At 39.3% G+C, this 27411-nt stretch overlaps 1 protein-coding gene across 1 annotated transcript in view; it reads right to left on the reverse strand.

Annotated features, from left to right (window-relative positions):
* Positions 1-27411, reverse strand: part of KLHL14 (kelch like family member 14) — a 102501-nt gene that overhangs the window by 72131 nt on the left and 2959 nt on the right. Inside the window, exon 3 of the mRNA XM_024757963.1 lies at positions 222-343. Coding sequence (XP_024613731.1) covers positions 222-343 — 122 coding nt within the window. The remainder of the gene's footprint in view (positions 1-221; positions 344-27411) is intronic.

Here is a 27411-nt window from a genome sequence, read left to right on the forward strand (position 1 = left end):
TTTTAGGCCACTTTTAATTTAGGCCTCTTCCACTACCAAATCGGCCACTCCGCAAGGTTAATGTAGTCTTTGACTTTAAGTCCCCTGTGATACATAAACACACCTTCAAAGGGTAACAAATCAATAAAATGTCTAATTTGATTAACCATGTTTTCAAATTCATCGAGATAGCTCTAACCTGAAATAAATAGGTGGGTAAGTAAAGAAAGAAAGGCACTCACTCGTGAGGATTTTCCATGTCTTCTTTTCATCATCGTAGTACTGAACCAAATTGCTGGGGAGCCGGTCCGGCCCAGGGGGCAATCCACCAACCAACAACAGCATTTTCTTGTTAGAGCGAATTCTTCACCCCAAACAAAAGAGGAGACGAATAACCACATTACTGTAGAGCCTCTTCAGTGGCAACAAAATCATAACCATCAAAAGAATGTTCCCTGCTTGCAGATTTCTATTTCATTTTTTTCCTGTTTCTTCTCCCATTCATGTCTCAACAATTTTTCTGAACCAAGCAGAAAAACGATCAGAAGCATGGCATATCCCCATACTCAAGGAATAATAAGCTCCTTTTATGCAATTTGTTAGAGGTTCATTCTAGAACGACCTTTTTCTTATATTATCCCTTTAAATCATCACTCTTTACAGCTGAGTACACATGAAATGCTCTGGAGTTGTACTAAGGTTAAGGATTAAAGTTGCATGTCAAAAATCGTATTAGTCAAAATCATTATTATAAACCATTCTCCACTCAAAGAACCTTGAAAAAATTAAGGTTATGCAGAGACTTTGTGAGCCAACTCTTTAATCACCCAGCGAACTTCAAATACCAGTTTGGTACAATTAGCACAGGGCTTACTGGGGTGGGTTCACCAGCACGAACAGGACTTTTTGTTGAATTTAGCTGAGACTTCCACCTTCATCCTCTTCCCAGCCCCTCCTCTCCCTCCCCCCATCCCAGGGCACCAGGGGCGACACAGCAGCACCAATTGGTAAAAACGAGACTGTGAGGTTGTTTTGAGCCTCCCCAGAGTGGAGCCCTGCCAACGCTTGCCACTGATCCAGCGGCATGAACTTGCTCAGCTGTGCAAAGTCACTCTAATTCCTTCCCTCTGTTTTTCTACCTTCTCCCCCCAGGGGGCAACCGCTGAAAGGAGTGACTACCCACCCATCAAGAGCTAGCAATTCGCTGCTATTACGCGTGACTGTGATTCCCAGTCTGCCCGGCAGTTCCTGAGAACAGGCCTGCAATGTCTCATATGCAGTAAAAGCTGTAAGATGCACCCTGGCCGGCACACTCGACCTGATGGATGTATGACCCTCGGGAACAGTAATGGATTGAGCTCACTTGCGATTGGACGGAGGAGGGGAGACCCAGCCCCCCACAGGTGTCCTGCTGATTTAACGGTTGCTTTACATATAATTGAAACTTTCGTTCACCTGAAAGGCTGAAGGTGGTGGTGGAAGAAACGAAACAAGCACGATTGAAGGAAAAAGTCAGTAAATGTAAAAGGGTTCCTCTTAGATATGCTCACCACCCACAGCGTGGCTCAGAATCTATTATTACATATTCAGCCTGGTCGTTCTGATTCAAGGACGCTTGGCAAAGTACGCCCGAGTGGAGAAGCACTGTTTGTTGGTTAAGAACCTAACATTCGGAGAGTTAACTGAATACAGTTAATGACATTTCCATGGGAAGGAAGGGAACAAGAGAATTCCTTTAATGAAACTCTGGTGCCATAGAATGCCTCGTATATGCCTCAGCAGAAAAAAATACCTTCTGGAAAACCTCCTATCAGGGACTCATGCATAGGGGGAGCTGTACTTGTAGAAAAATGTTCAATGTGATATCAGCTTGCAATATTAATTTTGCCACAAACTAAAAATCTCGACTTCTTTGAAGCTGAAGTACTTTGGAACTGTACCCATATGCCTTATAGATCAGTAGTTGGGAAACAAAAACAATACAATAGCAAAGAGCCCCATATTTTGAGGATGTCAACGATTGGGGTGGTTTGTTCACAGGGGTTAAGAAAATTCAGTGCAGTAAGTACCTCTCTTTTATTCGCAAACAATACGTAATTCATGTGCCATATAATCTCCTAAATGCCTGGTTACAGGACTAATATAAGACAATTTTTTCCTGTAGGTTTAGGTCAAATAATCAACCACTCTGTGAGTATAAGTTAAGATGAAAGCCTCTATATTTTTAGATGGCTGTCAGTTTCCACGTGTAGACAGACCTGTTCAACGGGAAGTCACGATTCTGTGGCTGTCGTGATTTGACACATGTATGTGCTCTAGACTGAAGGTGGGGAAAGATGGACCGTATCTACCGGTTAGACATAGAGGCAAGGACTCATTGGAATGGTGGTATGACCAAAGCAATGTAATTAAATCTTTGTTTTAATATTTAAATAAATGTACTGCTTTTAAAATGTGTTTCATGAGTGACAAAGGGAGATAAACTCATGGCTCAAATATGTTTGTAAGGGCATTTCATTCATTGATAAGGCTAGTTTCCCTGGACCAATCCCATTGGTGATTTTCACCACCTCCTTAGATGGACCATCTCTGCAGATGGGGAGCAGATTGAGAGTCTTTGTGCCCAAAGAGTCAGTCATTGCCATCTGTTCCCTAAGAACTGGACTGAGATTACCGATAAATGAACCACTGATCAAATGGCAAATGGTAACAACTTCCACCCTGCCAGCAACGACGCTGTTTAAAGGCTAGCTGGCATAGCAGCTCTGAGAGACTTCACATCAACTAGGACAAGTCTCTAAACCACCCAGCCCTCCTGAAGAATTTCATGGAAATAAAGGAAACCCCAGCTCCCCTCATTGGCTGTGTGTTTTCTGTAAAGGTGCAGTTCTCCTAGTAGTTCATTACATTTGGCCTTCTTAGTGAATGAAGACACATTCTAAAGCTTTTGCACTATTATATTTATATCATCATTCATTCAATTTATGGCTTTCTTCCTTGCAGTATTTTGTTTCTAGAGTTTAGTGTTACTCAATGTTCCAACCCGGTATTGATATTATTTAATTCTAAATAAAGCTTAAAACTCTACCTTGTGAAGGTGAAGCATATAGAAAGCAAAAACAGGATAAAGCATGTGAGAAGTAGCATAGTACAGAAGAAAGGACACATAAAATAACAAAACACATGTAAGTGGTTTTCTCACCATTTTCTCCACTGACTCTCAAAACAGCCCTACGTCATAGGTATAGTTCCATTTTATAGGAAAGTGAGAAAGTTCTTAGAGTCAAATAAAGTGGCAGAAACAGTGTTCAGACCTAGCCCTTCTAACTCTACCAGGTCCATGATCTTTTTAAAATTCAAATTTATTTAAAAATTTTTTATTTTACCGTAAATTCTGGTTAAGACCCAGGTGACCTGGATTCTGGGGCTGATTTTGCTATTCAGCAGAGTGACTTTGTATAATTTACTTGGCTTCTTGGAGCCTATGTTTTCTCATCTTTAAATAGAGGAGTAATATCTGATCTGCATCTTCAAAGGATTGTCGTGAGAATGATGTAAAACAATAAGGTGAAAAGTTCTATGTAAACTCTAAGGTAAATTATTATTAATTTATCTTTAGTATTGACTTTAGTTTAAGTTTAAGTTTCTTATTATTAGTGTAGATGTGGGCTTTATTTCATTATGCCAATCCTGATTAGTTAAAAAAGAAAAGTAGTATTTTTCACAAAGATACTTGCTGAGTTCATATATATAAATACAAGTTAATTAAGAGGGTTTCACTACCTAGCTGTTATCTTATAATTGTATGTTCTTAGAAAATTATCATTTTAATTATATTGGCTATCTTGAGCCTTGTTATAAGAAAGTATACATCAGACATCACATAAAACTGTGAACATTTCTGGATCCAAATAAGGAGACCTAATGGAGATTACTCTACATTTCTTATTTCTTAAGAATAAAACAAATGAGAAACACCAGCACATATTTTACTTTGATATAAATGCAGTGTCAACTATTCAATTACTCCTAGAAACTAATACACGTGAATAATTCCTGTGGAAAAGCTTCCATTCTTTTTACAGTGTGCAATTATAATCGTGACAATGACAATAATGACAGATAATAATGAATGCATATTGGATATTGAAACCTCTGATTATCATGCCATTTATTTGATGTGTGTGAACTTCAATTTGAAAATGCCATGAAAAAAGATACCTTGTGAACTAGAAAAGTAAAATTAGAAGAATCTGAATTAACTTGCTGAAGGGGGTTTCAATTATTCTCTTCTAAACAATTCCAGTGGAGCCTTACAGGTTTAATTTTAGATTAGGCAAAATCTACAATATTGCAATAATTAGAGTTCCTTCATAGGCAACATAGTATACTTTTTAGAAGCTCTTTACACAGGAAGCCAATTTAGCCAAAATTAGTCTGTTCTCTTTAAGTCTGTTAATATTTTAAAAATACTCCTTTTTACTCCTCGTCTTAGCACCACTTAGACCAAAGTAATATATTTAAGAGTTAAGTAATTAGAGAAACTTAAAGAGCTGAGTATGTCGTGATTAATAATATTATATAGATGCCTTTGGGTCCCTAGATTCTTGCAAAGAAAAATATAAGGTTAAAAAGGCGATGGAATTTGAAGGTCTCCTTTGTTCCAGCTCAGTAATTGCCCAACATTTACCATGTGTCACATTTGCGCATGTGTGTGCGTGTGTACGCGTGTGCGCTCGCGCGCATAGGTACTTTGGTTCCAGGGATGAATGATTGAAGGATAACCTAAAACCTCCTGGTGTAAACAAATTTTTCATCATACTGGTGTTATAAGTATGGTAAAGTCTCATTTATTTATATTTCAGTGATTTGGAACTTCAATACTTGGGAAACAGGCCAGATAAAGTTTTCCTTCCCCAGGATACATATAAAAATTTTTTATTAACTAGATTGCAAGAAGCGTTTTAACCAATTTAAGAAATCAGCTGGTCTGCTGGCACTTTAGAGCCACCCATGTACATTTAGGCTAAGTTCATTTTGCAGATAACAAATATTATTTATTTATTAAAGAAAATGTTCTGCAATATTCTTAAGAATCATTAAGTCAGAGAGTTAGAAGAGAACTTTGAGGTCATCTCGTTCAGGGACTTCCAAGGCTGGCAAGTCATCAAAGTCATCTGAGGGGATTAAAAAATTAAGATTCTTGAGATAGATTCTTAGGTCCTAATTCCTGGAGATTATGATTCAGTGGGATGAAGCCTGAAAGATCGATAATGTTTCACAGTTTTCTGGTTGATCCTGACACACAGCCAGACTTGAGGCCACTGATGTGGTCCAGTTCTCTACATAATGTAGAAATCCTTTCAATAGTTTTTTTTTTATAAGCATTCTTATTAATTTGGAAATTTATAATGAAATGGACCTTAGTTTTTCAAACGCACTCTGTTGTGGAAAGTTGTTGGACAGTTGTGTTAGACTGATTCTTTTCTCCTTATGCTGAGCTGAGAATCTGCCAAAGTCTTTCAGAGAAAAAGAGCAAGGTGCTGTCATGGCAGCACCTCCGATAACGGCAGATAGTTGCTATATGTCTTCTCTTTAGCATGTTGAAAATGTCCATTTCTTTCTGAAAAAATTTCCATTTTCCTTATTAAAAATGTACTCAATGTACCTTATTAGAAATGTACACAATATAACAAATATGATATTGATATGTGATGTGATGTATCTTTTTAAGGCTTTTTAAAAATCACAATGGTCTTTCAGCTGTCACAATGCAGTGCTGGTTCCAGCTGACTACAAATACAGATTGTTTTTAAAAAAACCAACCCAGGTTGTCAAGTCAGGCTTTTCCCTATCCTATCTTTCTTCTAGTTAAGTATTTTAAATAACAATGCATTACCCTTTTTAAATGCTTTTATACCCTCTACTGATTGAGACACTTTGTTTCAATTAATTTATCATTTAGCAATTATTAATTGAGTTTCTACTATGTTCCAGTTTCTACTATGTTCTAAACACTAAAGGTCATGGTGCGAACAAGAGGAATAAATTCCCTGTTCTCGTGGCAGGTACTTCCATTCTAGTGGGGACATCTATTGGAAATATCACGATTCTCCAAGCAGGACAGCCTGGTTGTTAAGAGTGTAGGTCTCACAATTGGGGTGAGACTTTTGGCTTCCGCTGTTCTGAGATGAGTGACCTTGGGCTAGCTTCTTTGTCCTCTTGAATCTCGTGTGTAAAACTGGGATAAGAATAGACCTAAGGGGCTTCCCTGGTGGCGCAGTGGTTGAGAGTCCGCCTGCCGATGCGGGGGACACGGGTTCGTGTCCCGGTCCGGGAAGATCCCACATGCCGTGGAGCGGCTGGGCCCGTGAGCCATGGCCGCCGAGCCTGCGCGTCCGGAGCCTGTGCTCCGCAGCGGGAGAGGCCACAGCAGTGAGAGGCCCGCGTACAAAAAAAAAAAAAAAAAAAAAAAAAAAAAAAAAAAAATTATTAAAAAAAAGAATAGACCTAAGGCATAGGTTTGTTTAATCTTCAGGATTAAAAACAATATATGCAAAGCATTTACAGTGGTGCTAATTAAATGCTGTCTATCACCATCCTCCTCTCATCGCCATCATCCTCAGTATAGCTATTCCTTTGTGTAATCTGGAGGTTTGATAAGCGAGTAGCCCATGTCCACATCCAAATTGTATTACTTAGAAGTAATAGCATCACATTTCCATGGTTTAGATATTTTAGTCATCCCAACTCATTCTCTCTGAAATGATACATCAATACTGGGATTTTTACTCTGTAATTCCCCATATATGGTCTGCAGAGGTGTATTGCCATTTTTTTTTTAAAACAAAAATGTAATGGAAAAACTAAGCAGTTTTGAAGGGGCAATGTAAATGGGGGTAGATAATAATTATTCCATCTTTTAAAGACCACGTTAATTTTAATTTAAGAATCAGCCAGACCTGGACTGAAGTTCTCTTTTTACCACTTCATACGTTTATATACTTGGGCTGGTATTCAACCTCTTGAAGCCTCAGTTGCCTCATCTGTAAAGTGGGAATGTTGTGAGGGTTACATGAAGTCATTTAAGCATTATTTGGAAAAGAAATGGCTGCAACTCGTAAACAAAATCACCTCCTAGATCTAGTCTCTTCAACCAACGAAGGGCACTTCGTGCTGCTGTTGCCTTTAAAGATGAATGTCTCTGCACAGCGAGGGGAGACAAAAACTGATGCTCCTGGGAATTCCCTGGTGGTGCAGTGGTTAAGAATCCATCTACCAATGCAGGGGACACGCGTTCAAGCCCTGGCCCGGGAAGATCCCACAAGTCGCGGAGCAACTAAACCCGTGCTCCACAACTACTGAGCCTTCACTCTAGAACCCTCAAGCCACAAATACTGAAGCCTGCAAGCCTAGAGCCTGTGCTCCGCGACAAGAGAAGCCACCACAATGAGAAGCCCGTGCACCACAGCGAAGAGTAGCCCCCGCTCGCCGCAACTAGAGAAAGCCCAAGCCCAGCAAAGAAGACCAAACGCAGCCAAAAATAGATAAATAAAAAATAAATAAATGTATAAAAACAAACAACAACAAAAAAAGCTGATGCTCCCAACATGATCCAGTAGGGAGAGGCTGGAGAAGACTGGAAGAAGTTATGCCTCTTTCCCATGACTATCCAACTTCAGTGAACTTTGCTAACCCTATGATGGCTTAGCATTTTATACAAGCGGTGAGTGAATGGGCAATTTCACATCTGGTGGTACAGCAGTGGTGTTTGGTAGTGATCCGGAGGCAGGGAAATTCGGGAAGATGTAAAGCCCTGGGGATTCACAGAGACAAAGACAGGTTTTGGATTTCCACAGGCCTTTGGATTGAAGGGGTTTGCAACAATTTTACCAGATCTTTACCAGAACTGAAAAGCCACCAGCTGACATCTGAGTTGCATATGGAAAATATGTATGTAGTTCCCATAGTAATCAATCGATAAATGACAATGATTATTATTATGCATAGTTATTAAGCTTACAAAGCACTCACTTGAAAATCCATCTTTGGAATTTTGGCAGTTTCTTTTATTGTTTAGAAGCCTTTTCAGGTACCATAGGTGCACTGTTTATAAACAGTCAGAATATTTACTGCACAAGCAAGTTTAACAAAAATATAAAACCACTGGGCTTCCTTCAATGGCATTGGTCTAGATCTCATTCATAAATTCAACCTACTCATTCTTGGCTGCCATCTCTCTCTGTTAAGGAAGTCCCCAAACCTTATGATATCCAACTCTCCAAACTGTATGGTAATCTTGACTCTTCTCTCATTTTCCTGCTATAGTCAATGTTGTACCAAATCCTATGGATTCTAGAGCTGTAACATGTACACACTGCTATATTTAAAACAGATAGTCAACAAGGACCTACTGTATAGCACAGGGAACTCTGCTCAGTATTCTGTAACAACCTAATTAGGAAAAGAATTTGAAGAAGAATAGATACATGTATATGTATAACTGAATCACTCTGTTGTACACCTGAACCTAACACAACATTGTTAATCAACTATACTCCAAAATAAAAAATATATATCTCTTCATTTCAACCGAACTGCCAGTAGCCTGATTCAGCTGGGTTGACTTTCTCTTGAGCTGTTGTAATAGTGATGTCCTTGCTTTGTGAGCTTCTGCTCCCATCTAATTTACCCTACATGCTTTGTCAAATGAATTTCAGCAAAGCCTGACATTAATGATCGATTACTTTGGTCCTCTTTTTATAAACTATCAAAGAATTCCCCATTACTTATCCTCGATAAAATGCACATATCCTCTACATTATAGCCTCCCTTTTCTCTCTTTGTCTCTCTCTCTCTCTCTCTCTCTCTGTCTCTCTCAAACAGTCTCTCTCTCTTTCTCTGTCATAGGTTATTGCCTTGCTTGAGATTCTTTTCACGGATAAAACAGTTTCTGAGTTAAGATCTGAAAAACTTGAAAGAGCAATTTCAGATGGAAACTGCTTAGACCACGGGGGAAAAGTAAACAGAGAAAGATCCCAAATCAGTAGCCAGGAGGAGACTTTCCAGATCAGCTAGCCTTCCTTAAACTTCCAGCTAGAAGGGTACCCAAAAGTCGCCAGAGGAGAGCTGCTACCCCTTTCTTAAATTTTTCCAGAGAAGTAAACTCCCTGGAGAACTTGTTCCAGCTGATTTGCTGCTGTATTTAGTTTTTTTTTTTTTTTATCATAGCTGTTCTTGGTAGTTACACAGCAGCTTTCATCAGAAGAGCCTTTAAATAGACCTGGTAATGCCTCTCTGAGGTAGGTAAACATAAAGTATCATTATCCCCATTTAACAGATGAAAGAATAGAGGAAAAAGGGTTTGGGCACCTTCCAGTGCCTCAGGATGGGTTTTATTTCTTCCATTTCACAGAGGAAATGTCTCTAGGGCTTTCGTACACAACCCTTCTGTGATTCTCAGGAATGGCTGAAAATGTCTTTGCTTCCGTCTTCTGACACTTTATCTCCCGCCAGGAGTTTGGCTGCGTGGTAACTGGAGAATGGTCAGTCATATACAGTATTTAGTTCTCCTAAAATGGGAGTAACTTTACGATTCATTTGATCATAAAGACAACACAGGCTCACTGAGAAAAATTCTTGTTAAACACAAAAAGGACTTAGTACTACATAGGTACTCAGTAAATGCTTGTTGTAGGAATGAAGAAATGATGAATAAAAGAACGAACTGGTGAAAAGAGTCAAAGTCATTTGCAATCCCACTAATCCAGATATATGTCATTACAGATTCTCATCATCCTTTTTTTTTCCTCATCTGTTTTAAGGTCTAGTCAGTGGGTGTGGTGATGGGGGTGTCAAAAGGCAAAAGGGAAAGAGGAAAAGCCACGTTTCTGAACCAAAATGTGGAAGTGTCAGAGGGTAACATATTGGAGAACAGACAGTCTTGTTGATTAACCCCCAAATCTAACCTGCTACCTAGGATCAGAATGGGAGCTACCCACGATAGAGGGAAGTTTACCCAATTTCAGTTATTAGCACAATACAGGGCTTTAATGATCTTTGCCATATCCGTATATTATTTACTTTATATTTTATTTAAAACTGATCACTTTAAAATGCTTAATCCCTAGTGTGTTCTAGTCTTTCCCAATGGTGGCTGCTCTTTAGAACCATCTGGGAGAGCTTTTATAAAATATTTAGGGTCGGGGTGCCTCTCAGAGATTCTGATTTCATGATCTACTGTGGGACCCAGCATCGGTGTCTTTTAAAAATCTTTTTAAGTTTTCTGTGTGGTTCTAATATACAACCGGTATTGAGAATCATTGTTCCAGCAATTATATTTATGAATCATGGACTTCATGGGTTAACTGTGTGTTACCTCTAACACATGTTAAAATATAGTAATACCTAAGGATTAAAATAAATTTAAAAATGGCTCCTTGTGTACCATCTGAAATGGTCTCACATTCTACCAGTGGCAGGTAAACCATAGTTGAGGACACACTAGAGTAAATGGAAGAAACCAGGACTTTAAAATCTTGAACCCTAGTCACATTCTGAAAACCTGTGACTCTGAAAACCTAGTCACATTCCAACTTGGCCCCTTCTTACAGGTTTGACCATGAGAAGCTCAACATGTTGAATGACTGGAGCTTTGCATGTTACAATTGTAGTGAACCATCTTCCCACTCCTTCACTTCTCACCCCAGCCCCCGTAGCACACTAGGACATTCTTCCACAATTCTTCACTGACACATACTGAACTCAGAATGTCACCGGGTCCTCCAGCATGCAGGTGGGGTAGTTTACTGATGTTTTTGCCACATTTCTCTGAACACCAAAGCTGTAGACTGGTTCATGATGGCAGAGGCAGATATGACAAAAGTGTCTTAAGGTCCTCATCTGAATCCATGAAATGTAAGCCTCCCCAAGGCTTAGTTCATAAGCCAGAATGGGTCTATCTTTATACTGTACATAGCATTTCACACTTCACTCCTTGTCCTTTGCTTCATGAGGAAAAATGGCTTCCAGCCACCTTTATACTCACTGCATTTCCACCCGCCCCCAACCTCCTAGATGAAAGCTTCCTTTGGTAACTAGAAGTAGTTGCATATCTTCTTTGCTTGATTACCTATATAATCTCTAATTCTAATACGTAGTACATAGTGACTTTCTGAGGAGCATGAATTGCAATGGGAATAGCATCTCATTAATCCTCCCTATTCCTGGGAGGAAGTTGTGTGGCAAGTATGACCTCTTCGACTAATCCTCCTGCCTCCAAGTGGGACTCGGGGTCTCCCTACTCACTAAAACAGATGCCACCCAACACGCTGGCAGGGACACCAATGTTTGTGTCATAGGAAAAAACTCAAGAGAGAAGTGGTTCTGTGCAGCCTGTCACCAAGGAGCTATTCAAGCTCTGTGTAGCCTAGTGATGAAAAGCGATAAAGCATCACTCTCATGCCAGTGATGGACGCCTAAGTAATGCCTGCGTTTAAACCCCTAATAAAGGCCAATTATTAGACTACGTTGCCTCTTGAGAACCAATCTCATTACTGAGACTTCTCTCTCTCTCCCTCCCATCTGGCCGCCTTTCTGAAGAGAAAAGAGTGACTTCCTGACCTGGGGAAATGTTGGTACCTGCTGCACAAGACAAAGTGCAGAAAGACACAAGATCACATGATGATGCTGAAAATCCAAGTTCAGGATGTTACATACCTCCCACTGAAATTACTTGTATCTGACAGTTCCAGACCTAACAGTAAAAATGAATCTTTAACAAAACAGAAGTTCAGCCATTCAGGATGAGCGGACAATGGCCTGACTGACACCTCACGGGTCTAGAGACTGATTTTATCCATTCCTCTAACTCCAGGGAAAGATTTCTCATGGGGAAAGTAGGAAGCTCGTACTGAGTAACAGGAGCCAGCCTCCCGCCAGGCAGGCTGTTGCCAGTTGGAGCATCACTGCAGGAGTGGTCATGCGGAGAGACAGGGAGAAAAGTTAGTTGGTAACTGAACCTATTACCCCATGCTTCTCTTGGGATATTCACGGCAATAAATAGGTATCCATTTTCAAAAAAAGGGAGTTGTAACTGATACCCTCTACATGGGCCCAGAATTTATTTTTAGGGGAAGAATAATGTTATGAAATCATCCTGGGATTAAGATAAATGAAAGTTATCCTTATTTTGGGGTAGAGAAGCCGTGAGGGACTGAGGCAGGCCTGGGGTGTGAGATGTGGAGACGATGAGGTGTGGCTTGTGGGATCCAGCTTAGGGACACCCCACTGTGGTGGGTGAAATAGGAATTTCTTATCTTCCTCTTCTTTTCCTCTCCCTCCCTGTGGGGAGCCTGTTCTTTGCTGCTTCACCAACCCTGGAGGGGCTAAGTGATAAAGGAAACCCTGGCTCGAGGGATCTGCAGGATCTGGGAGGCTCTCCAACGTACCCCCAGGAAGGGGAATTTGCAGAAGCCTCTGAGACTCACCGATCAGCCAATCCCTGACACTGTCCTTTACAATCATCAGATCTCTGACGGGCAGAAACAAATTATTCTGGGAAAATACACCACATTCTCTGAAGCTGAATTGTGGACTCTATACTGTGTGGCTTGAATTATCCTGAAAATTCTCTAGCACAGTAGGTACCCAAATTTCATCATCCAGAAACATATCCCCTAGAGTCCGGTAATTCCAATAACTTTCCCTAAGACTCATTTCCCTTTTTCTCATGTCAGTGAATCTGATTTCTTTTAATTTTCAACAAATTTTCCTTAAACTTATCTTCCAATAAATTGCAATCAGTATTTTCTTCCATCGTCCATAGATACGTAGCAAATTGGAAAACAGAAGCATCTGTTTAGTCTTGTGATTTTCACAGTGTGGTCCCCAAATCACCCAGGAAGTTGCTAAATATGCAGGTTCCTGGGTCCACGCTCCAGATCAATCCATTTAGAATCTCTGGGTAGGACTAGGGAAGATGTTTCAATAAAAAAGCTCTATGGTTGATTCTTCAAAGAACTACTGATCTATGGGCTTCCCTGCTGGCGCAGTGGTTGAGAGTCCACCTGCCGATGCAGGGGACACGGGTTCGTACCCCGGTCCCGGAAGATCCCACATGCTGCGGAGCGGCTGGGCCTGTGAGCCATGGCCGCTGAGCCTGCGCGTCCGGAGCCTGTGCTCTGCAATGGTAGAGGCCACAACAGTGAGAGGCCCGCGTACCACAAAAAAAAAAAACTACTGATCTAGGCAAGATTTTAGGGGGCTGAGGAAAACAGATCTGTACTTTTTTTTTCTCTTTTAGGTTTGTATTATTGGAGGATCTATCAACACATTGCTGACTTGGATAATTGCTCATCTGCCTAGATAATTTTGCCTGTATAGACCTAGTTGAAAAGCAACATTTCAGTTAGTGCCTCGAACCTGTTTTATAATTCCTTCTGTTCTATTCTTAGCCCTTGTTTTGGACTGAATGGTGTTGCCTCCAAATTCTTATGTTGAAGCCCTAACTCCCAATGTGACTGTGTTTGGAGATAAGGCTTTTAGGAGGTAGTTAAGGTGAAATGAGGTCATAAGGGTGGGGCCCACATCTAATAGAGCTGGTGTCCTTATAAGAAGAGGAAGAGACACCAGAGTTTCCCTTCTTCTTCTCCCCACCCCACCCCCCAGCTCTGCATACAGAGGACAGGCCATGTGAGCACACAGTGAGAAGGCAGCTGTCTGAAAACCAGGAAGAGAGCCCTCACCAGAAACCAGCCCTGCTGGATCTTCATCTTGGACTTCCAGCCTCTAGAACTGTGAGAAAACAAATTTCAGTTGTTTAAGTTACCTAGTCCATATTTATTCTGTTATGGCAGCTCGAGTGGACTAATACAGTCCTTAACAGAACTAACCAGCCAACAGAAACACAGGGCAGAATGATGCCAATGGCTCTCACACTCGTTTTTGGGAACTGACACTTGAGAAGGAGGCTTCAATGGTCAAAACCTGCACGACTGCTTTAAGAAAGGATCGTCTTAATTTCACCACACAACAGCTGTATTTTATAGCAGCCAACCTCACCGTATGGAGAATTTGGAATATGGGAGGCAGACTCCTTATCTCCTCCTCTGCTTGGTGCTCACCTACTTACATATGCAGTAAATGTTAATGGTTAACAATGTTCCAATGAAGGCAGGGCGACCAGGAGGGATAAGAACAGATATGGATAAAGGAGAGAAGTGATTCCCATAAGCTTTTGTGGCAGACTCTAATTAGTGTCTGTGAAGTTATAGACATACATTTCTTTGTGCTTTCAGACATTTCAAACGTTTCTCATGCTCTGAGATTCTAAAGTTTCCCTGCCATAAAAAATGGGAGGCACTCTCCACAAAAATCTTTCTGAGGTGAGATTATTCTTTCTAGGTCAAAAAGACTATCGTGTTCTGGAACCTGGGCTCTCAGTTTGACTAGGCTGATGCGAGACTTGAGGGGCTTCTTCCTGTACAGGGGGTGCCCCTTCCTTGGAATGGATTTTTGCTTGCCGCTGGTTTTGTTTGCTGCTTCCTAACTCTGGAGCAATCACAGATCTTGAGTTTGAGTGCAACAAAGTGGTGTTTAACTATTTCAGTTTTGCTTTGTCTGCTTTCTCTTTCCAAATTTTGAATATAAGAATGTCTGAGGGCTTCCCTGGTGGCGCAGTGGTTGAGAGTCTGCCTGCCGATGCAGGGGACATGGGTTCACGCCCTGGTCCGGGAAGATCCCACATGCCACGGAGCGGCTGGGCCCATGAGCCATGGCCACTGAGCCTGCGCGTCCGGAACCTGTGCTCCGCAATGGGAGAGGCCACAACAGTGAGAGGCTCGCGTACCGCAAAAAATAAATAAATAAATAAAAATAATGTCTGAGTGACAGATGAAGTTTATTGGGCTTCTCAGGGTTCTGAACTGACTACCTTGAATTAGGTATCTTCTCTATAATTCTGCCAAGGGGAGAAGGTGCCTGCCTTCTAAACACACATAGTGACTAATTTAGGCAATTATCTGCTTACCTGGGATCTGTTGGTAGTGCTACTAAAACCTATGAAGTTATCGCATGCTTTTAATAACACTTGGTCCCTTTGAATAGCTAGATAAGAAATCCACATTAAAATTTCTACTGCTTTGCACTCAGATCTATGATGGTGGCCTCAAGTCTTCTTTGTCGTGTAATAGACATGTAACTCTTTTAACAGAAAGGAAGAATTTGATTGTTCAAAGAGATTCATAATCAAAATAGAAATTGTTCCATCTGGAAGCATAAACATTAAGCTTAGGAAATGATTTGCTGAACATTCTGCCACATCCATACACTCAAAGCAAGAGTTAGTGAAATAACCTATGGGAATTCCTTGGCGGTCCAGTGGTTAGGGTTCCACGCTTCCACTGCTGTGGGCCTGGGTTCAATCCCTGGTCAGGGAACTAAGATCCCACATGCTGCATGATGCAGCCAAAAAGAAAATAAATGAATAAATTAAAAACTTAAAAAAAAAAAGAGTCAGTGAAGTAACCTAACCTACTAAGCGTAGTAAAAGTAATTTCTTGTCAAGAGCAGTCGATATTTTTTGTCCCTAAGGAAAATGGCAAGGACACTGTAGCAAAGGAAGATGAAACCGGACAAGTTATTTTCATGATGAATTTAGCTTTTCCATGTCAAAAACTGCCTTGGTGATACGTATAGGGAAGCCCTCAGTTGAATGTCAGCCATGACTGAAAATCCTGGGCTGTGCTGTTTCCTGCTCACCCCCACAAGGAACACTTTTGCATCCCTTTTCGAATAAGAGCATCTGTTTTTCAGGTTTTATTTAAAAATTTCTTCTTCTTCAGTGGTTTTTATGAGTCATCACTGTCTTGGCAGTCAAAGAATTTTACCTCATTTCCCTAAAATAATTATTGTATAAACATAGTTTGAATAAAACTTTCTGATGTGCCTTTAAGACAATGTAAATAAATAACTTGAGTAATAAATATTTTTTCTTTGAATAAAAGATTTGCTACACCAAGTGCAACTACCACTTGAGGAATATAATGCCTAAATCAACATAAAGCCAAAATAATCAAATGAAGAAGAAAACAAACATCAACCACAGATAGTTTCCTCTGCCACACTAAAAACCAAGAATTTTAATAAGACATATGTGCCTTATGAAAGTATCTAGAGAATTTTCTACTGTACACGTGCATGCATTTGATTTTCATTTTTGTCAAATGGAACACCCAATTCCTGCAGAAGGTGCCCCCAGCTGTGATCTAGGAACCATAAGAAGCCCTCTTAAAAATGCCCAAAAGACTCTTACGACTCAATAAGAAAAAGAAAATAACCAAACTAAAAAATGGCCAAAGGATTTGAAAAAAACTTTTCTCCAAAAAATATACAAGTGGTTAATAAACACATGAAAAGATGCTCGGCATGATTAGCCATTAGGGAAATGCAAATCACAGTGAGATAGCACTTTGCATCCATTAGGATGGCTACAGTCAAAAAGGCAGGTATTAAGTGTGGGCGCGGATGTGGAGAAATTGGAGCCTTTATACACTGCTAGTGAGAATGCAGTGCAGACGCTTTGGAAAACATTCTGACGGTTCCTCAAAAAGTTAAACACTTGTTCAGTGTTAACTGATACCATAAGACTCAGCAAATTCCACTCCTAGGTATGTATCTAAGAGAAATGAAAACATGTTCACACAAAAACTTGTACATAAATGCTCATAGCAGCACTATTCATAATAGCAAAAAGTGGAAACAGACCAAATGTCCATCCACTAATGGATAAAGTGTGGTTTATCCATACAATGGAATATTATTTAGCCATAAAAAGGAATGCAGTCCTGTTACATGCTACAACATAGATGAACTTTGAAAACTTATGCTACATGAAAGGAGCCAGCTCCAAAGACCATATATTGCATGATGCCATATTCCATATGAAATGTCCAGAATAAGAAAATCTATGGATTTATGGAGACAGAAAGTAGATTAGTGGTTGCCTACACCTGCAAGGGGCAGGGGCAGATGGGGGCTGATTGCTAATAGGTATGGGGTCTTTTTGGAGGGGGTGGTAAAAATGTTCTAAAATTAATTGTGGTGATGGTGGCAAACACTGTGAATATACTAAAGCTCCTTGGATTGTACACTTGAAATGGGTGAATTGTGTTGGATGTAAATTACACCTCAAAAAAGCTGTTCAACCTGAATCCACAAAGGCTTTTCTAACTTTTCCAGTTGCTGACATGGATAGAACAAGGGAATGGACCAGACTCAGGACTGGCCTCAGCTCTGTAGTTTACTCAAAGGTGGATAAAACGGACACTGTCAGCTAAACCTTATCACTATCAGAGCAGTACGTGGGACCCAGACTGTGAGAATCCGGCTCTAGAATGAACATCCTGTATGGAATTAGGAGTCCTAACCAGTGAACAGAAACGCAAATTGGATATAAACAGAACTATTCCTATAAGAATAAAAGCTATCAATGATTAAGTATGTACCGTCTGGTACTGTGTTAAGTATAGTACATACATTCTTCCAACATTCAGAATTGCCCTGATGAGGTGGGTATCATTATCTACATTTCAGAGGTAAGCGATCTGAAAAAAGATTAAGTAAACTCCCCAAAGAGAGCCAGCTTTTAAGTGGTCAAGGTGGGATTTGACCTGCATCGGTCTGAATTTTAGGTCTTAATTACTATGCAATAGAACTGTTTAAGATATTTGCACTATAACATAACACTTGTATCTGTACCTCCTATTATGTCATAGTCTCTTTCTCTCCATACCTATATCTCCTAGCTTTACTCTGTAGTCTGTACCTACAGCTGTTATTCTGGAGTGAACCCTTGTGAAAACCTTAAGACAGGGAGTTTACAGGAATTGCCACTGACAGTAGTGGTACAGTTGTCATAGTAACCAATCCACCAAATTGGTCCCTGCTAGGAGGCTCACACTTCTGCCTCTATAACACACCAGTATTGGCTGGGATCCCTCACAGTATCCATGGCCCCCTGATAATGCATATGGGGTAGGAAGTGCTGAGGTCCTGGTGTGCACCCTAAAGCATTAAAGTTCTTCCTTCGAAGTTTCCCTCTCTGACTCACAGATTTTCCATTCCCTCTTCTAATCCTTTCCATTTGCCCAGGATGTTCCGGTGTGCTTGGATCTGAGGGGTGCTAAAAATCAGGGCCAGACAGAGTCTGCTGCTTTGTTCTAAGCAGGATTTACAAAATACGACTATTTTCTTTTTTGGCGAAAAACTGACCCTCCCAACCCAGTAACTCCTCACTCAGTGCCAGACTGAATCTTTGACTGTCCCGGCCCCACCCACACGCAAAATAGACCTTTAGCTGATAAAAACACCTCTCAGAAGCCACCGTACAGAAAATTTCAAGCTGGCAGACCGCAGTACGCAGCGTCTGGGGCTACGCACGCAGACACGCAAACACATCCGTCCCTCCGCATTTTTCAACGATGCCTCTACATTTTCAAGGACTCTTTTCTTTTCTAACCTAGGTCTTTCTCTCTTCGTCCTCCTCTCCATTTCACTGGCCTCGTCTGTCTTCAGAGGCACCTGAAGGCACATAAGGCAGGGAAGTGAAACCGACTGTAATTCTTCAGTTCACTTCTCTGCAGCCTCCAGTGAGCCAGTCTCCATACGGTGGCCCAGCTGAGCTCGGAGGAAGCTCCGGTCCCTGCGCAGGTGTAACTTACCAACCCGCTCGCAGGCGCTGTGGGAGCAGAGAGCCAGACGCGGACGCCAGAGGCTTTAAGAGCGGCAGCAAACCAAGCCCTACATCGAATGTATGAGATTAAAAAGAGGAGGGACTCTCCTCTGTGAAAGGAAGAAATGGAGACTCTTATACCTAAAAAGGCCATCATTTTCAGGAATGAAATATAAACTGCTGAGAGCAATGAAAAATTCTGATTCTCCCACTTCCTTCTGATGACCTTGTGTTCACCTTCAGGTCCCTCCAACTTCACTCTTAGGTCCTTAGAAGTCTGACTATTTCTGTGCTATCAGTGAAATCACAAATATGTTCAAGAATTTTCTAGATGGGCAAAAACGTATTCAGGTAACTTTGCTTAGTGTATCTTTTAAAATTAAAAAGAAATCAATTACAACTAGCACTTTCTGTTTGGAGTTTTTTCACGTTCTGAGCTGATCCTTACCAAAACCCCAGGAAGGTGAACTATAATTCTTAACCCATTTTACTGATTTGGGACTCAGCTAAAGTAGAGCTAAGATACACACTTAGGTTTACAAATTCAAAGGCAGCAGTGTTTCCAATATAGTATTGATCATTTACTCATTTCAAGTATACAAGCACGCTGATTTTTCCATATGGAATTCATCCATGCAGTGGATAATCCTTGGCAAAGCCCACAACTTCTTCTATGATTTGGACAACCCTTCCTGCACAATCTCTAGCCACACACACCTCCTTTCAGCCCCTGGAAGGTACCGAACTCTTTGCCGCCTAGTGTTCGTGTACATACTCCTCTCTCAGCTTATGCCTTTCCCACCTGCAGACCCTGCCTTCCCCCAGACCCACTACTCTGGATATCTCATCTCTCAAAGTTCATCTTAAACCTCTTCTGTAGAGAAAGAACTCTTCGGCCACTCCGACAAGGTTACAGCACTGTGTTATACCGTTTCCCAGCAAATGGCACTTTTCCAATCTATAGCATGTATTACCAGTGTGATTAATCTGTGTACTTATTTCTTTTTCCTTATACAGTAAACCACGTGAAGTCACGAATGTGTCTGTCTTCTTCACTCTGTATCTCAGAGCATAGCACAGAGTTTGGTGTGTTATACGTGTTCAGCATAAGTTTGGGTGATATTCCGTGGCAGAACTTCTTGTTAGTGGTAAATTCGACACATCATCCCAAATTCCCACCGTGGACATGGCACGGCCATGGGCATGGGTTTAGAAAATCTGCCCAAGGTCATGAAGGTCCCCTCGTTTCTCAGGTCTGCTGCCAGCTCTAATTATACTGAGAATCAAGATTTACAAAGAATACAGTTACATTTTCATCTCCTCCTGTTGGCGTAACAGACTGCCCCTTTAAACCCTGATGCTTCTGAAGCTACTGCATTATCTAGCACAAGAACATAGAGTTATTTATAAAACATCTTAACTCAGATTACAAATATATAATTATTGAACTGAATCAAATTATAGGAGTGAAGGGCCCATGACTGACCATTTTTTGCTTGTTGAAAAATTTTTTCTTTTGAGGAAAAGAGGTTTTTTTTCCTTTTAGTGGAACTTTGTCCATAACTCTGCAAATTATATGTTCACTATGTAGTGACTTAAATGCTTCTTAATTTGTGCTTATTAGTTCAGCGAATATTGAGCGTCTACTCTCCAAACTCTAGAATTTTCTTGCCCGTCCTCCTTTACTACTAGTTCTCTTTTTCTTTCTTTTTCAGATGGTTTATATCTTAATAATTTCTTTGATTTCCCATATTTCCTTGCATTTTTGTTACTGCCATTTTTTCTTTTTACTTCCCGTTGATTTATTTTCTATCACAAATATTTGCTATTTTCATTTCCCAACTACCATAAGCTTTCTCTAGTGCCTTTCTGCTTTACTTCTAATGCTGCAAATAGTCCTAACCTGATTGTCATTAATGCTTGCGAGTAAATAAGCTCTTTTGATATTTACAGTAAAATAGACATACTCACTATATGTTACAACCGAGAGTCCTTCCCCTGGTTAACTCACTGTCCTGCCCATATCATAACAGTGCTTATTTGTTTGGTTTTTTTAAGAGAAATCATTAGTAATTCATGCATCAAGAATTAACTTGGATGTTGATGGAAATGACATAGCACTGAATATATTTTCTGAAATTCCAAATGAATGACAGAAGGCATAAACACTACAGTGTAGCGAATGTTAAAATGATTTTCTTGAAACAAAAGATAAGCAGAATAAATTTTCAATTAGACTAATCTTATTTTCTGTTATTAAAACATACGAGTATTTTTATAATTCTGGCTTCTACCTGTTGTATTTATCACCTGTAAGTATCACCAATGTGAAGAGCTTTCTCTTGTCTTCACAGAAACAAAGCTGATAGCTTCTCTAGGACTCCAGTGCACAGAAATCTAGGGGGCTGGGGGCAATCTCTTGGTTCCAATACAAGCTCCAAGGCTTTGTCTTGGTTTGTTTTATTTTCACAATTATTTTTCAAAGTTAAGCTGAAAAGTTTTTATTTTTATTGATTTATTTAAAATACATTGGCTCATCTTATTTTTAGTAAGTCAGTATCATAGTGATAATCTCAGCAATCTCATTATTTAGCCCCTTAATCTCAGAACTAATAATTGAGTATGGTAGACCAGTAGGAAAAAAATCTGGGCTTTCTACTGTCTTCCTCTCACTCTTCTTCATTGGTTGGGTGGTTTGAAGATGTGTTAGAGGGTTGGAACTTTTAATCACTACTGTGCTGTGGTAAAACAAAGATATGGGAGGTGTAGATTGGAGTTTGCTTTTCATAGAGGCCATATTTACCATATGCACTCATAATAAGAGACTATTCTTCAGATGATGACAATTGACTCCCAACTCAACATTATTCAGATAATTGGACAACTTATTTTCTCTGAGCCTCAACTGTCTAATGTGTTAAAAGATTGAAAGGACTAGAAAGAATGTAAGTACTCTGTCAAGCTCACTCATGGTAGGTGCTCAATTAGTGATAGGTACCATTATTACTGGCAAACAGCAGTTGTGTGCGTGTATGTGTGTGTGTATGTAATCATCTTTAAAATTACCTCCATTTTCATCTTTCATTGGCTTTGTCAATTCACAAGAAACTGAAACAAATCCTAAGTGTCCACCACAATTATATTTAAGACCAATACGCATTCATACTGAACTCACACTCTGGGGTCAAGTCCAGGCACTTGATCCAGTCGGGGAGATAGACACATAAGCCAAACCTACAGCAGCACACACGCTCCTCCAGAGGTTACCCACTTTGGAGAAGGCAGGGAGGTTCTATAGACATACTCAATCCAGATGATGCACTCAGAAGTCAGGAATCCTGCCAAGAATGCCCTTTGATCATAGCAGCTGGAGATACAGGTTGGCATTTAGAAGAATAATTGGTCACATGTTCATTCATATGCCTAGATTCATTTATTCGATATGTACATGTCAGTCTCAGAAAGCAGTGTGTTAAATGTACCTGGCTCCTCTACTTTCCTCCTGGAAATCATTAAAATACCATATCAATGATATTAAAGCCTATTTTGAATAATGACCAATCTATGTTAGTTGGTTCTATATCCAGTATGTTGGAAAAAAATGAGCAACGCATTCACTCTTTTAATTAATCACCATTTACCTTCCTGGGGTTGCTATTCAAATTCTTAAGTCTTACTACAGAAAGTTGAAATTTTAACTTAGCATGATAGAATTATTTAGATTTGAATTCCTTCCAAACAGAAGCAAGAACACCAGAGGGATTCTTTCCACTAGAATAAGGGCAAAGTTTTGTGTCCATTTTGTTCACTGATGTATCCCAAGTGCCTAAAATGGGTTTTGGCAAACTATGACTCACAGAACAAATCCAGCTTGCCTCCTGTTTTTATACAGCACCCCCCCAACACAAAATGGTTTTTAGATTTTCAAATGATGGAAAAGAATCAAAAGAAGAATCATATTTCATAACATGTGAAAATTACATGAAATTTCAATGCTCACAAATGAAGTTTTATTGTAACGTAGCCATGCTCATTCATTTACATATTGTCCGTGGCTGTGTTTGTGCTACCAAGGAAGAGTGAAGTAGCTGCAACAGAGTTAGTGTGACCCTGAAGCCAAGTATAATTACTATTTGACCTTTTACAGAAACAAAAAAGCTGACCTTTGGTCCAGAATAATACATGTCCTTAACTTCTTTTAAAGTCAGATACATTAAAAGTTAACCCTCACAAATGTCTTTCCAAAAAGGAAGTCTTAAACCTACATATAACTCTAGGGTCAATCACCAGATTATATGACAGAATAGAGAGGTTCATAGTAAGAAGCAGAACACCATGGATGAGAACAAGGACCCAAGAGCCACAACTGCTTGGGCTCAGACTTGGGCTCTACCACTTACCAGCTGTGCAGCCATGGGCAAAATGCTTAACTTCTCTGTACATCAGTTTTTCTATGCATAAAATGAAACAAATGATGGTACCCATCCCTTAGGGTTATTATGAGCATTAAATAACTTAATATTTGTAAAAGGCTTAGAATATCACCTGGTATGAAGTAACTGTTGTAAGTAAGGTAACATTTTTCACTGTATTTTTAATATAAGAAAGTTGAGATACTTAGAAATTAGCTAAGGTAATGAGTAAGCCTCAATGTGTTCATAAGTATGGGGAAAAAAAACAAAGATGAGTTAAAATTTGAACATGTCCACTATTGTCAGTAAGTCCTCTGAGCCAATGCAATGCACTAATATCTACTCTAATTGCTTTTTGATTGTAGGATATAACTATTTGGCTTCCATATCTGTGATATAATTTTGTAATCAATGGTCCTGTTTTAGATAATAAACAAATTGTATTCTGAATGGTTGATATGGTTTCTGATACAAAATCTAACTACCTAACAAGTTCTTATCTGAGGGTATCAAATTGACATAAAGGGAAATCACAATTTAGAGGATGCATGGACACAAGATTAGTTTGCTTTGTTAAGGTTGTTATTCAGGTCTTAGGAAGGGAATCAATAGAAAATATTGTCCTACATTTAAAGAAACATTTTCTAAGCACCAAAACCAGGAATCAAAACTGTGCCTTAAGGAATTCTAATGGCTTTTTAATCATTGCAAGTCATTTTAGCAAATAGATAATTAGTATTTCTGATGTTTAAATAGATTTTTATATTAATTTATATGAAATCTTTAAATAGACTGTTTTGCAGAAAGTGAAATCTTTATAAGGTAGCCTTTTATCATCTATAAAATATAATCTCTTCAAAATTACACTTCAATACAGGCCTGTATACAGGACTGTAATAGCTGGTGATTAAATATTTTAAAAATATAATTATTTTTATGAACGCTTTTCTATTACAGGTGTTCTCCTGGAGGAGGTTCAATGGACTTTTGTTATGTGCAATAGTAACATAGGTCGAAGAACTTTTGGTAAAATGTAACACTGAGGCTTTCTTATTTTATAATTTTAGTTCCTTCAACTTTCACTAAACATTTATTTAACTGTTACATTGTGGGAGGTGCAATGAAAATGTAAAAGAGAAGTTAATTAAGCCAGTCCAATTTGATTTATTTGGGACAATTACTAAATTATGCATAAAAATTTTAAAAATACAAATAAAAAAACTTTTTGGGTTACTTAAGCTAAACTTACACTACAAGTCTTTTGATATTTACTTTTTAATGCACTAAATGTTGCATGTCATGTCACTCTATTAAATTTTTTTGCTTTAGAAGCCTTTAATAATGACTTTCCCAGAAACTTTTTCAAAACTTATGTCTTAAGTGTCCCATTTCTTGCAATAAAGCAATATGAAAATAAGAAATAAGACTTCAAAATATTTTAATTTTTGTCCATCCAGGTCCTGTGGTCTTAAATTAGTTATGTATATACTTTAATATAAGATAATAAGTCTATTATTTTTAATATCCTTAATGCTTAGTTTGCTAAAATAAAATGTGAATCTGAGTATAAATGTCATAATCAGAAAAACTAAGCAACTAGGATAAAAAAATTAATTTGCATATTTATAAAGCCTCTACGCTTGGTTTGCTTTATTTTTCTAGACTTAATAAAAATTCAAAATTACTCAATAATTTAAAAAAATATTTAAAATATTGTTATTATATTAATAGTCCTACATTCTATAGATAACATGTATTCTTAAACAAGTAAATTCCTTCTGAAGTTATTCTATATGCTTGTATTTTGAACTTATTCCAACAGACTGGCCAATTTAAATTTTCCCACTCCTCCTCTGAATTTGAGGAACTCTTTCATATTTAGACTACAGGTGGATAAAAAGTAATAAATACAATGCCCTTCCATTCAATTGTCTTCAATAAAAGTGATGCAATTTCAAAAACAATTGTTTAACACACTTATCCCTCTGTTAGGCTACATGTAAGACTGAGAGAACATTTTTATATTGCTCTGATGCTATAACAAATGGGCTGATATCATACTATTGGTTGCAACTTACAACATTTTTGTCTACATTTAAGTTAAGATCTTGGTGGTTATTCTTGCATTCTTTCTGTGAATTAAAATTAGAATAATGTAATTAGTCCCTGAAATTAAAATGCTTCAGTTACTAATAATGGAACAAAGTCTAAATTATATTACTTTGAGATCAACAATAGGTTCACATGAACTATTTTCCGTATCTTCCGCTTTTAAAGGAAAATACAGTTTTCTTCCTATGGCAGAAGTATCAGATTCTTGCAGCATCCATGACACTTGTAAGAATTCAGTGGTCAGACGCCACTACATATCCTTCAAATGATATGGCCCAGTGAAGCTGGACGGTGTCGTCACGGAGCCAGGCATCCTAGTATCTCAGCCATCCACCAGGACAGAGCCAGCAGGCCCCAGCTGGCATGCTAAATCCAGACTAAGGTGGGAAATGGATTTTGCATTTTGAAAGTCAACTCTTCCAACACTGAAACCTAGGACATATTTATCAGGTAAAAGTGCAATGAGGACTTCAAGCTTATTTATTGGATCAAATTTATAATGCTTATTTCCCCAAATTACTCTTAGAACAAGTTAAATCTTAATTTTATTATCCTTCTGGGTTTCTGAATTTATACTAGATTGTACATTTAAAAAATATGAATAAATGTATGTTCAGGACTATAACTTAACAGTATGATACATGCTAAGTTAAGTATATTTGTAAGTCACAAAAGTTAAAATAACAGAATATTGATCACCACTGTTCCTTGGTGTGGTAACATTTGCCTGTCACATTAAGCTTACCATCTTGATTTTTAGGCAAATTGGAACTCTTACAAAACAAAAATACATTCCATGTTATTGTCGCTTGGACTCCTGTGTTCACTATTCAATCACATGAGTTTGGATCCTCGTTTGTGTTATTGTCTTAACTGTCATGTTCCGACACTACAATTCATTTCTTGAAAATAGTAGAAAGATCAACTTACAAGATTTCTAAGTTCAAGATTTCCCATGCCTCCCGTGGGCCTCACCTGAATACAAGTGCTCCCTAAACAACTGTAGAGAATATCTTCCAGTTTCCTAAAAGTTCAGTTACCTAGGTCTGGTAGAAACATCATGATGGAAAAAATAAACATTTAATTCCATAAGGCTGCAGAAAGTGGACCCCATGTTTAAGACATCGTTCTGAGTGGGAAAAGGCCATGGTGGATTCTTAAACCATGTACTTTCTAACATAGCACTTAGGTGGATTAGACTGGGATAGCCTGGCATCTGGAATCATGATGTTTTATCATGAGAAACTGAGAAGATACTGCTTCTCTTTTCTAAAAAGAGAAAGCAACCCTCTGCTAGGGCTCATTAAAAAAGGCATTTAAAATTGGAGCCAATAAAACATGATTGCCAATTCCAACAGTCTTTTTTTTTTTTTAATCTCAGCAGCATTTTTCAAAGGCATTGTTTCTCTCTCAACTTTGACAGGAAATCCCACGTTCAATACACACAGGGGACACATTCCAAATAGCAGCAGCAACAACAATAACAACTCTCCAACTTCTTTGTGACTTCAGAGCAGGTGTACAGACCTAACTGCAGCTAGATGACCTTCCCCTACTCTCAGTTTTCAACTGTGCTTCCCTCTGACATGGGAACTACTAGGCAGGATTCACTCTGACATCCCGAATGCTCTTGCTTTGCTGTAAGGAAAGGTTTTGCTTTTTCATAAGATAGAAAAGTTTGCCTGGGTATGGGATGCCAGAATTTCTAACAGCGACCCTAAAAGACAAAGCCTTTCAGAGCTCTAAGCAAACCCCAGTCGCTGAAAAACAGAAAATAACTTGAGTGTCAGAATGAATGAAAGCTTTCCTCCTCGAGCATCGCCTGGCACTTCTGCTTGCCCAAGGCAGGAAAGAGGGGGACTGGGGTGGGGACTTCTCATCACAGAACCCTTTTTCTTAAGTAAGCATATTTTGAGATGTAGAGGGAAGCCTGGATAAAAAGGGCTCCAAAGCTGTACTTCTAACTGCCTGGCCTTTGACCCCACCTGCCTGTCAGTTTCAGCCCGCAAGTCTCACATCTCGGGCTCTGGGGATATTGAGAACGTGGGCTTTCTAGAGCTCGGGGATGCTGTGAGGCCAGTTTCCTGTTGACCTTTCAGGGACTCTGAAATCAACTTTCCCCATACAGTCTGAATTGTTTGTTTTCGTTTGTTTTCTTCCTGTCTGAGCCTCCCGCCC

The sequence above is a fragment of the Neophocaena asiaeorientalis genome, unplaced genomic scaffold (assembly GCF_003031525.2).
Source record: "Neophocaena asiaeorientalis asiaeorientalis breed wild unplaced genomic scaffold, Neophocaena_asiaeorientalis_V1.1 scaffold126, whole genome shotgun sequence".
NCBI classification, from domain to species: domain Eukaryota; kingdom Metazoa; phylum Chordata; class Mammalia; order Artiodactyla; family Phocoenidae; genus Neophocaena; species Neophocaena asiaeorientalis.